This window comes from Cetorhinus maximus, chromosome 16, assembly GCF_964194155.1.
Source record: "Cetorhinus maximus chromosome 16, sCetMax3.hap1.1, whole genome shotgun sequence".
NCBI classification, from domain to species: Eukaryota; Metazoa; Chordata; class Chondrichthyes; order Lamniformes; family Cetorhinidae; genus Cetorhinus; species Cetorhinus maximus.
Genome location: NC_135894.1, coordinates 19,303,546 through 19,316,265, shown reverse-complemented (window position 1 = coordinate 19,316,265; position 12,720 = coordinate 19,303,546). Strand labels below are relative to the sequence as shown.

The following is a 12,720-nucleotide window of genomic DNA, read 5'->3' as shown; positions in this document are numbered from 1 at the left end:
ACTGTGACTCCCAAGTTCTAGATTCTTTCCACATCCACCCTGTCGAGACCCTTCAAGATCTTATATGTTTGAATCAAGTCGCCTCTTATTCTTCTATCTCCAGTGGATAAAGCTTGGCCTATGCAACCTTTCCTCATAAGACAAGGCCGCCTATTCCAGGTATTAGTCTAAACCTTCACTGAACTGCTTCCAACCGTTGGGTTCGATGTAATATGAAAAGAAATCCAGAACTTTATTCTTTTGCCATTTTTAAAAAAAATTGACTTTCTGTTGAACCAAAAAAAGCTATTACAAGTCACATGACCACAGGGTTGGCCCTTTTGTCTTGGAGCTCCCACCAGGACTTCCAAGAACAAAAGAATTCTTCACTCAGTTTATGGAATCTCACAGCTCATTGTACAGACCCCTTGTAATCAACGAAAGCAGAGGAAGTGCAGATGAACTGGCTTCCCCAACTGAACAATCATAAAAGAGAGAGGTCAAAACCCAATTTACTGGAAGAGATGCTAATAACCATTTTGCCCTCTCTCCTAAGAAGGAACAATGGAATTCTGGCCAGAAGCACACAAACTTATTGTTAAGCTGCAAATGAACCATTAATGTGACATGTCACATGACCCAAGCCTCTGGCCTTTTTGGACAGTTTTAACATTACATCTTTAGCCTCACAGTCTACTATTTAACAGCCAGCTAGTGAATCACCAAGAAGCAGCCCTCCAGACAGAACAGCAGCCTGCGCCTCGAGTCTCTCTCTGCTGGAAGGTTTCCAACCATCACCTGCAGAACCGACCCAGTCTCTGTGTACCAACTTCATCTTGCGATATTAGCACCAACTGTAAAGCGAAGTCTACAACTCTGGTCTTCAGCCAGCTGAACTCTGGAAATCACATGAACTAATATTTATTTCTGTGGTTCTTGTACTGTTACTATCCATTGTTGTAAAACTCCATTTTCTATCTCCCTTTTACTGTGTGCTTGTACTTGTGTGAGTGCGTGTGGTGGAGTGGGAAGTTGCGAATACTCCTCCGGTTTTTGAATGTGGAATAAACTAACCTTCAGAGTTAATTATAATGTGGGTTTTCTGCAGGTTATTAGTAAATTGGATCTCACAAACCGAGTGTTTGGGAAAACACGCCACTTTAAAAATAATTCAAAAAACCTTCTGCTTACGGACAGGCGGTGAGTAGAATTAAGTACAGTTTGTCTGTCTCTCTCCTGTCCGTAACACAATGCATTTATATCCTTTCTTAAATAAGGAGACAAATACTGTACATAGTACTCCAGGTGTGGTTTCAGCAATGCCCTGTATAACTGAAGCATAACCTCTCTACTTTTGTATTCAGTTTCCCTCACAATAAATGTTAACATTCTATTAGCTTTCCTAATTAGTTGCTGTACCTGCAAACTAACCTTTCGCGATTCATACGCTAGGATACCCAGATCCCTCTGCATCTCAGAGCTCTGCAATCTCTCACCAATTTAGATAATATGCTGCTTTTTCATTTTTCCTGCCAAAATGGACAATTTTCACATTTTCCCACATTATACTGCATTTGCCAAATCTTTGCCCACTCGTATCCAATTTTTATCCTTTCGTAGCCTCCTTATGTCCTCTTCACAACTTACTTTCCTACCTACCTTTGTGGCATCAATAAATTTAGCAACTATACCTTTGGTCCATTCATCCAAGTAATTTATATAAATTGTGAAAAGCTGAGACTCCAGCACTGATCCCTGTGGCGGACTGCTCGTTACATCTTGCCAACCAGAAAAATCCAATTATGCCTACTCTGTTTCTTGTTAGCTAGCCAATCTTCTATCCATGCCAATATGTTACCCCCTACACCATGAGCCTTTATTTTCCACAACAACCTTTGATGTGGCACCTTATCAAATGCTTTCTGGAACTCTAAGTACAGTACATCCACCGGTTCCCCTTTGTCCACAGCATGTTACTTCTTCAAAGGATCCCATTAAATTGGTTAAAATAGTCATTTGTACAGGTAGTAGAGAACTTGAGTATTGCTGAAATAAGACATTTTGTCAAAGCTTTTCACCTTGTACTCGTCAGGACAGTCGCAAGAATACCAATGTTAGAGGAAGCAACAACTTCATACTGTATGAGAAGTGAGTGCTGACTGGTTGGCAAGCGGACTCTGATTGGTAGAGGCATTGCCATGGAGAATGCACGAGTTAATGGTGACTGACAGTTAACTGCCAAGGTAGATCTACATCCGAAATTTAACCATCAGTATTTTTTTATTGGCCAGGATTTTCCCTGGCAGGGGGGCAAGGCCCGCTCGCTGACACGTAAAATAACGCGCGGTGACGTCAGGCGGAACTCCCGACGTCACCGCGCCCCATTTAAATTTTCAGGTAGGCGGGGGCTCAGCAAAATCAGCTGTGTGCCCGCCAACCTGTCAATGACCAATTGAGGCCATTGACGGAGTCATTTAAGTAATTAACGGACCTACCCATCCAACCTTAAGGTTGACGGGCAGGCCAGGAGCCCTGGTGGGCATTAGAAAAAGCATGAAACCTCATCCACGGGCAAGATGAGGTTTCATGTAGGTTTTAAAAGATTTAATTAAAAGTTTTTAAAAGTTATGGGCATGTCCCAACTCGTGACAGTGTCAGGGAATTTTTTTTTCTATTTTTAATATTTTTTAATGTACAACCGATCTCTGAGGCAGCACTTTGCCTCAGGGAGATGAGTGCGCTCTTTCGTGCGCATGCTCTCGGCTGAAGAACTCCCCCCCCCGCCCGCACAGGGAATGCACAGCGCTTCTGAGCAGACATCACGCTGGGCGGGCCTTAATTGGCCTGCCCACGTAAAATGGCAGCGCGCCCCCAATCGGGGGCGCTGATCAGAGGCGCGCCTCTGCTCGCCCACTCTTCAACTTTGAACCCGACGGGGGGAAAATTCTGCCCATTGTTTCATGGGATGTGGACATCGCTGGAAAGACCAGGGTTTGTTGCCTATTCCCAACTACCCTTGATAAGGTGTTGTTGAGCAGCCTTCGAGAACCGGTAAAGACCATCTAGCGCTGGTACATTCCAGTCCTGCTGGAAAAGAAGTTCCACGCTTTTGATCCTGTGACAAAGAAGGAACAGCAATATAGTTCCAAGTCAGGATGGCGTTTGGCTTGGAGAGGAACTTGAAGGTGGTTGTATTCCTATGCACCTTCATCCCTTGTCTTTCTAGGCGATAGAGGTCACAGGTTGGAGGGTGCTGTCAAAGGAGCATTGGTGAGTTGCTGCAGTGTATCTTGTATATAGTACACACTGCTGCCTCTGTCCATTAGTGGTGGAGGGAGTGAATGTCTAATTTGGTGGCTGGGGTGCCAGTCAAGCGGGCTGCTTTGCCCTGGATGGTGTCAAGCTTCTTCGGTGTTGTTGGAGCTGCTCTTGTCCAGCTAAGTGGGGAGTATTCCATCCCACTCCTGACTTGTGCCTTGTAGATAGTGGACCGGCTTTGAGGGGTTGGATGAATTATTCAACACACTATTTCCAGCTTGTGGAGCCCAACAGGGCTCTGTGCTGGGGTCTCAACTTTTTACAAGGTATATCAATGACTTAGATGAGGGGAGTGAAGTTATCATAGCTAAATTTGCTGGTGACACAAAGATAGGTAGGAAAGTATGTTGTGAAGAGGACATAACGTTGCAGACAGACATAGACAGATTGAGTGAGTGGGCAAAAATCTGGCAGATGGAGTATAATGTAGGCAAATGTGAAGTTGTTCATTTTGGCAGGAAGAATCAAAAAAGCAGAGTATTACTAGAACGGCTGCAGAATTCTGAGGTGCAGAGAGATCTAGGTGTTCTAGTGCATGTAATTAAGAAGGCTAATGGAATGCTATCCTTTATTACAAGAGGAATTTAACATAAAAGAAAGGATGTTATGCTTCAGGTATGTGGTGAGACCACATCTTGAATATTGTTTGCCGTTTTGGTTGTCTTATTTAAGGAAGGATGTAAATGTGTTGGAGACGGTTCAGCGGGGATTTACTAGATTGATACCTGGAGTGAGCGGGTTCTCTTATGAGGAAAGGTTAGACAGACTGGGCTTGTTTCCACTGGAGTTTAGAAGAGTGAGGGGTGATTTGATCGAAGTGTATAAGATTCTAAATGGCATTGACAAGGTGGACCTGGAAAGAATGTTTGCTGTTGTGGGTGAGTCCAGAACTAGGGGGCACTGTTTTAAAATTAGGGGTTGTCCTTTTAGGACAGGGATGAGGAGAAGTTTTTTCTGAGGGTTGTGCGACTTTGGAACCCTCTACCTCTGAAGGTGGTGGAGGCGGGGTAATTGAATATTTTTAAGACAGAGGTCGATAGATCCTTATTAGGCAAGAGAATCAAAGGTTATCGGAGGTAGATGAGAATGTAGAATTGGCAACACAAATTATTGAATGGTGGAGTAGGCTCAAAGGGCCAAATGGCCTACTTCTGCTCCTAATTCATATGTTCGTGTCTCTCTGACCTTCATCTTCCAGTTCACAAGAGCCAACCCCTCTCCAAATTCACAGAGACACTATAGCTCTCCTTGATTATATCTGTTGATATGAAGAAATTACTGAGCTACTTTCCTCACTACTCATAGCAATTTTAAGTAAAGAAAAAGCTCAATAAGCTGAAAAAATAACAGTTGCCTCTTTCATTTTTCTATCGATTCAAAATTCCTTAGCTCTTTCTATTTTGAGCTTGTCAACGTGAAAGAAATTATCCTTGTCTTATCTTGAACCTTCTCCGCCAATTCAACTTTTCTCCAATCAAGTGACTAAAATACAAGCTACAGTATAAAAACTAACAGATGCCTTTCTCACGTATGATAGTGTGTAGTAGTTATGGTACCTAACCTGGAGGATGAGAGTTCAAATATCACAGTAGTAAATTTCAAATTGAGTTCAGTAATTCTGGTAATTTGTGGACTAGCATGTTACCTTGACAATGGCTGGGGTGATTTTTTTTTCTTCTTCCATATTTATGGTAACTTTTTAAAAATATATACTATATATAGATTTTTTTTCTACTGGCACACATCTGCCCATTACCTTGATATTGGTCCACATAGAAAAATTTGTTTCGCACATGGATGGAAAAAATTAGAGGAGACAATGCCTTTGACAGAGCAGCACTCTCTCAGTACTGCACTGGAGTGTCAATCTCGAGTTCTGTGTGCAAGCCCTGGATTGGGACTTTGAGCCATAGTTGTCTTTAGTTCTCCTGTGCTGACGGCCTTATTTTATAACAGAGCTGGGTCAACCTCATAAGCACCATGATACCATCTGTATTTCCTGGATGTCTTATCATTGTTGTGGCTGAGGTGAAAATAGAACCTCGGTCTGGGTTGGCATAATGAAATGTCAAATATATTTTGTTTCCATTTCTGAGCTGAGTTTGAACTACAGTTATTGTTGTGATAATTTAGATTAAATTAAAGGCACAAATATGAGACAACAAATGAACAGCAGTAGGCCATTCTGCCCCTCAGGCCTATTCCACTATTCAATCCTTACCTAATCAAAATTTGTTGATTTTAGTCTTGGAAATTTCAATTGTCTCAGCAACCCATAGGCTTTAGAAAGATGGGTGGTGGGGAGGGAGGAAAAGATATTTCCACTACTTTTGTGTGAAAAGTGCTTCCTGCTTTCAGTTCCAAATAGCTTAGCTCTAATTTTAAGATTGTGATCCATTATTCTGTCCCACCAGAGAAAATAGTTTCCTGTATCTATCCTACTGAAACCTATAATCATTTCAAATACTGTGTTTAGAACACTTCTCAACTGTTTAAACTTGAGAGAGACTTTGCTTATATTTCCCTCAAGTGCTGGAAATACTCAGGTCTGGCAGCAATTGTGGAGAAAGCAACAGAGTTTTGAGTTGAATATGACTCCCCTTCAGAACTGATAAAGTTCTAAGGTTCTGAAGAAGAGTCAAAGAACAAAGAAAAGTACAGCACAGGAACAGGCCCTTCGGCCCTCCAAGCCTGCGCCAATCATATTGCCCGTCAGCTAAAACATTTTGCACTTCCGGGGTCCGTGTCCCTCTATTCCCATCCTATTCATGTATTTGTCAAGCTGCCTCTTAAACACCACTATCGTACCTGCTTCCACCACCTCCTCTGGCAGCGAATTCCAGACACTCACTACCCTCTGCATAAAAAATTTGCCCCGCACATCTCCTCTATAGTTTTCTCCTCTCACCTTAAATCTATGTCCCCTAGTAATTGACTCTTCCACCCTGGGAAAAAGCTTCTGACTATCTACTCTGTCCATGCCACTCATAATTTTGTAAACTTATATCAAGTCGCCCCTCAATCTCCGTCGCTCTAGTGAGAACAATCCGAGTTTCTCCAACCTCTCTTCATAGCAAATAACCTCCAGACCAGGCAGCATCCTGGTAAACCTCCTCTGCACCCTCTCCAACGCCTCCATATCCTTCTGGTAATGTGGCGACCAGAATTGCACACAATATTCCAAGTGTGGCCTAACCAAGGTTCTATACAGCTGCAGCATGACTTCCCAGCTTTTATACTCAATACCCCTGCCAATGAAGGCAAGCATGCCATATGCCTTCCTGACTACCTTATCCACCTGCGTTGCCACTTTCAGTGACCTGTGGACCTGTACACCCAGATCCCTCTGCCTGTCAATGCACTTAAGGGTTCTGCCATTTACTGTATAATTCCTGCCTGTATTAGACCTTCCAAAATGCATTACCTCGCATTTGTCCGGATTAAACTCCATCTGCCATTTCTCTGCCCAAGTCTCCAACTGATCTATATCCCGTTGTATCCTTTGACAATCCTCTTCACTATCTGCAACTCCTCCAACCTTAGTGTTGTCTGCAAACTTACTAATTAACCCAGTTACATTTTCCTCCAAATCATTTATGTATACTACAAACAGCAAAGGTCCCAACACTGATCCCTGCAGAACTCCACTGGTCATAGCTCTCCATTCAGAAAAGCACCCTTCCACTGCTACCCTCTGTCTTCTATGACCAAGCCAATTCTGTATCCATCTTGCCAGCTCACCTCTGATCCCGTGCGACTTCACCTTCTGTACCAGTCTGCCATGAGGGACCTTGTCAAAGGCCTTACTGAAATCCATGTATATAACATCCACTGCCCTTCCATCATCGATCATCTTTGTCACTTCCTCAAAAAACTCGATCAAGTTAGTGAGACATGACCTCCCCTTCACAAAACCATTTGACTCAAAACATTAACTCTGTCTTTCTCTCCACGGTTGCTGCCAGACCTGCTGAGTATCCCCAGCAAAACTTCTTGTTTTCATTTCAGATTTCCAATATCTGCAGTATTTTGCTTTTATTATCTTGAAATCCTTTATTGTGCATGTATCTTGTTTGCTAAACAAGTCTACTCCTCACCCACAAAACATTAAACTGCTGGACATTGTACTAAATAGGATTGGTGAGCTGCAGGCACAAGTTGCTACATGGGACAATGTATAGTTGCAATAGCGGAGACATGGCTCAGAAGGGGCAGATTGGAACATAACATTCCCAGTTACAAGAAATTCAGTAAAGATAGGAAAAGATAAAGATGAGGGTGAAAGTATAGATCAAATATACTATTATAGTACTGGAGAGGGATGATGTGGAAGAGGGGCCAAAGACAAAATCTAGTTAGAATTAAAGAATAGTAGAGGATCTAATTGCTGCTGGATGAATACTATGGGCTGTCAAATAATGGAAAGGAGACAGAGGAGCAGATTTTGCAAGCAACTTACAGAAGGATGCAAGAGCTATAGATCAGTCATAATGGGGGTGGGGGGTCTTCAATTATCTCGATCGAGACTAGGATAGTAATCATTTAAAGGACAAAGAGGGAAAGGAATTTCTGAAATGTGTATGAGAGAACTTTCTTGATAAGTGTGTTTCCAGCCCACTGAGAAAGGAAGTAGTGCTGGATCTAGTTCTGGGGAATGTAGAGAGGGTAAGTGGAACATGTTTCAGTGGGAGAGCATTTGAGGAACAGTGACGATATCATCAGATTTAAGTAATTATGGAAAAGGGCAACAGTCCAATCAAGTGTAAAAATATTTAACTGTGTTAACGTCAGAGAGTTGAAAATGGATCTGGCTCAGGCGGATTGCAATCAAAAGTTGGTGACAAAACAGTCATTCAACAATAACGAGCCTTCCAAGAGAAGATGGACTCGGGTACAAAGTGAACATGTTCCCATGAAGGGAGAAAGGAATGGCATTCAAAGCTTAGAGCTCTTTGGATTACCTAATGATTCGAGATTAAAATGAAACAGAAAAGGACACATAATAATTGTAATGCTCGTAATATAATACAAAACCCAGCTTAACATAGAAGTACTTTGAGAAATGTTGCTGTGTTAAGGAACTAAATAAATGTGAGGTGCTTTTCTTGTATTTCATCTCAATAATTCAAAGTTTAAAAAATGTAAAGTTAAAACATTTTAGTTGACAAAATTGAATGCATATTTTAATATCTTAATGTATATAATTATAGGTTATTTTGGTTCAAGTCAACCCAGGTGAGACATTTACTATAAGAAGAGAGGATGGGCAGCTTCAGTGCATTACAGGTAAGCTACTGCCAATAAATTGTCAATATTTAGTAGTCCAGAATGAATCTGAAGCTTCTAATAGAATGTGGCGGCTTAGTCTCTCTCGCTCTCTCTCAAAATGTATTTGGTAAAGGGGTGACCTATATGTGTAAATTGCTCAGAGAATGCACTGAGTCATGGTAAATGAATGATTGAGAGAGTTTTGCGGCACCTACATAGACTTCTGTGAGGCAAGTCCACTCTTCCCTTGGCATAAATTATTGCTTTGAGTTTTCTTAAAGACTCTTGTAGTTGTCTAACTTTGTACCGGTGTCTGAAAGGTGTATATTCATTCAATTGTGGATTTCCTCTGCAGCTTGCCAAGCTGGCCTTTCAAGCTACTGCTTTTTAACACAGTATAGTCCAAAATCATAGAGACCAATTAACTTAATTTAATAAGGAGTCAACATAGAGTCTCTCATAATTATGGAAAAATGTGGGTTGGCAGCCAGTTTCCTATAAGGTTATGTCAGAAGAGCATCGGAAGAATTGCTGGGACTTAAATAGACCTCCATGATTTTGCAGAGACTGCAAGATCTGTTACAGTTCCAGATCGGCATTCTGTATTGTTTCAAAAAGTCTGTATAGATTACCAGTAGCAAGACTTTTCCCAGAAATTGATCTTTCTTTTAGACAATGCCATAGCCTGATAGCCTGTTCCCTTTTAGTTGACCAGGTGTGGATCAAATAAATAATAAAACAAATTAAACATTTGGGATTTGCATCAGTCTATAGACCATTATTGTAAGGAACTCAAGTTGAATAAAGTTAATCCTTTTAAAGTAGAGAATGAAAGGTCATAAAATGATCAAATGGAAAACTGAAATAGTTAATAGGTTAGGCGAACAGGAAAAGGCAAACCACAGGTAGCAGCTGTAGGGATCCAAATAATGGGCCCGAATCTTCCGTGGTGTGGCATTCAGAGTTGGATTGCCGCTCCACTCCTATTTACTTACCTGGAAATGCAGCTGCTCCTTTCTTGCCCAATCTTCCGATTCAGGCAAGGTGAGAGCAGTGTAGTGCAATGGGTTCCAAGGCCTTCCCTCGAGGGCAGCTGAGTCGGAGGTAAGGAAGACATGCCACCTTTTATGGCACTGGCTGCTGTAAAGCAGGTAGGTTTAAAGGTCCAGCCACTTTGAGAAGCCAGGGAGTAAAGGTAAGTGGGCTGGATTGGGGCTGGACGTTAGGGTGGGTCAGTTGATTGGCCAGGGTGAGAGCGGAGAGGGCCCAAGATGGTTATTTAGGGTTGGAGAAGGTAGTTGCGGGGAGGGTTGTAGTCAGGGGGTGGGGAGGGCAGCCAGAGTGTCCCTGGGTGGGTGGGCACATTAGTGTAGCGTTTTGGGGGTTGTCACAGGGAGTGGGGGGTTGGTGGGGATGGGTGTCAGCACTATAGTTACCCAGAAGTTAGAAGTGCTTTTAATTCTTTTAGCTTTTTCTTGGTAACTGTAAGACAGCCAGAGCCATACAAAGTTTGCTATTTGTCTCGTAGTTCCGGATGGTTCCCATTGCAGGGCAATTGCCCAACAGAAGTTTGAGCTTCCCAGGCAATTGTATGCAATCCTTACCTGAGCACTTTTCAGGGGGCGGGGGGCACGTCCCCTAGTATATCTGTGGGGTTAGCCCCCAGGCATGATGCCCCAGAACTTGGAAGTTATGAGCCATGGTTTTTCCAGATTTTTTTCCAGTAAACGAGAATATTAAAAATTGCATTGGTCCTCTTAGGAGAAAGTTGGTTTAAATATTATTGAGTTCGAGAAATAAAACAATGTTGAATTAATTCCTTCCATCAACCTTAACTAAAAGATAGCTGTGGGTTAAGTCCATTTCCTAATTTTTCCCAAAATATTTGACCGATATAGGGGTTACTGATATGAAAGAACAGAAGCAATTAAATGTTCACAGGGCTTCTGGGCCACATAACATAAACAATCAAATCGTCAATGAAGTGAAGGTATTCAGATGATTAACATTTATAGAAGCTCCATAAATAACGGGATTATACTTGAGGATAGTGTCACAAGACTATGCACCTTTACTTTTGAAAATATGATTTTTCAACTTTCAACTGACTGGAAATTTTGCAATTTGAACTGAGGCAGAGCAAACTACTTAAAAATGCAAAGCCACATTCCAAGGTGAGAAACAAACAAATCAGCCTCAGGGGAGCATGAAGAGACATTTCCTATAATCCAGACACCCACCGAAACTTGTAACTGTCTAAGGAAGAGACATTAAAAATTCAAAGTACTGGATATTGAAACAATTGCTGCCACAGATAGACACAACCAAAACCTCTTGGAAATACACAATAAGTGAAGTATTTCAAGGCAAGGCTGCCCAGCCACTGGAGCAAGATTGCAAGTGATACAGACAGTGTCAAGAAAGTCTTCAGCATAGGAAATGGGCTAAAGGCTGCTCTCTCCCCCTCTTTCTCTTTTGGAACAAGTGCATTGCCTGGTTCAAGAAGCCAACTCTACCAGAAACCTACCAGCGAACCAAGATCTCATAATAATTACATCACCAGCTACATCTGACCGTATCCAAAAAACCAGCTAACCCAAATCAGCCACAGTGTTTAAAATCTCAAGAACCTCAAGAACCTACAAAGGACACTTAACCGTATATTCTTTTACTTTTTTTATTATTGGACTCTTACTCCCCTTATTTCTGGTGTGTGTGTGAGTGTGTGGTTTATAAATTTGCTCTCCCTTTGACTCAAGAAAGCCTCATTTGATTGGCTGCCTATTACTCCCAGCTTAAATAGTTAAAAACATTCTGATTCGGAAAAGGCATATCCTTGTGAAAAAAGAAACTTATAACTCTGTTGTGACCAACTAAGGAGGTTAAATAGAGGGGAACCAGTTCACCCCTTCTCACTTAGTCGTAACAGTAGAAAGGTATGAAATGCTATCCTGATATTCAAAAAAGCAGTGAAGCATGAATCCGGAAATAAAGATCAAACTGACATCTGTAGTGTGAAAAATTTGAGCACATCTTGTAGAATGTTATTGGTGTTCATTTAAAAACAGAGGTCATAGAGTGGTCAGCATTGTTTTAAAAGCAGTGGGATATGGGAATTTTTTGAAAAAGTTAGCAGATATAATGATTTTTTGAAGGCTTTGGATCAATTCTCCACATTTTAGAGAAGGCTAAAGCTCATAGAATAAATGAGAAATAAATAACAAGGGTAGTTTGATTGAAACTCAGTTGTCAGTAGAATGTGCTGGGTGAAGTTTAAAATGTTGACGATGAATGGTAGCATAATATGAAATTTGTGGCTGATATTAGAAGTTTTTTTGAGATATTGGCAATATTCATAAGGATTTGAACCATTTAAGCTGATAGCTAAGGGATGTTAGATGGATTTCAATGCAGTGACATGCGAACAGACTATATGAAACAGTATTCAATCACTCATGGTATTTCCCAAGGGGAGTTGAGATCAAGTATAGTATTCAAGTAAAGCTGGATTTTAGAGGGTGTGGAATTAATAGACCAAGGTGGTGGAACTGGGAGGTGAGAGGAGAAAGAGGTGGAAAGGGGGATTGCGAGAGACAGACTGGAGAGGGCAAAAAAGAACATAGGAGTGGGACCAAAGCAGTTAAGGGAGGATGGGGACTTGCAAATTTTTAGTAGGGAAATGAAGAAAACTGTAAACAGCTAGTAGTTCCAGTGCAGATATTCGATACGAGCTGTTTGTATTGCTGTCTAACCACTGTGCTTAATTGCTGCTGCTGCTGCAGCTGTACTGAGTCACTAGGTAGTTTAAAGTTACTGAAAGGAGCAAGACACCTTCACCAGCTGCCCAAAGCCATTTCACTGTGAGAAGACAGAAAATAATTTCTTGCCATCTGTTTGGGCTATTTTAAACCCAGATTCCAGAAGTAAGGGCAATCCCTAATCCACTGCACCACACAGGCCCCCCTCAATTTAGAGATTTTTAATGTAAGTTCCCATGTTCCAACAGGGCATCTCTAAGTTCCTACCAACTGAGAAGAGCAATAATCCTATTTATATTCACCTTGTCTGTACTCTGGCTTATCCTCTTGTGTAGATTTTCTCATTTTCTCTCACTCGCACACACTTTTAAGTTATTTCTGGAAAGAAATCAAGAAC

At 41.6% G+C, this 12,720-nt stretch overlaps 1 protein-coding gene across 2 annotated transcripts in view; it reads left to right on the top strand.

Annotated features, from left to right (window-relative positions):
- fndc3a (fibronectin type III domain containing 3A) overlaps nt 1-12,720 on the top strand; it is a 206,763-nt gene that overhangs the window by 42,271 nt on the left and 151,772 nt on the right. For both annotated transcript variants that reach the window (XM_078559450.1, XM_078559449.1), the window contains exon 2: nt 8,508-8,583. In XM_078559450.1, coding sequence (XP_078415576.1) covers nt 8,508-8,583 — 76 coding nt within the window. The remainder of the gene's footprint in view (nt 1-8,507; nt 8,584-12,720) is intronic.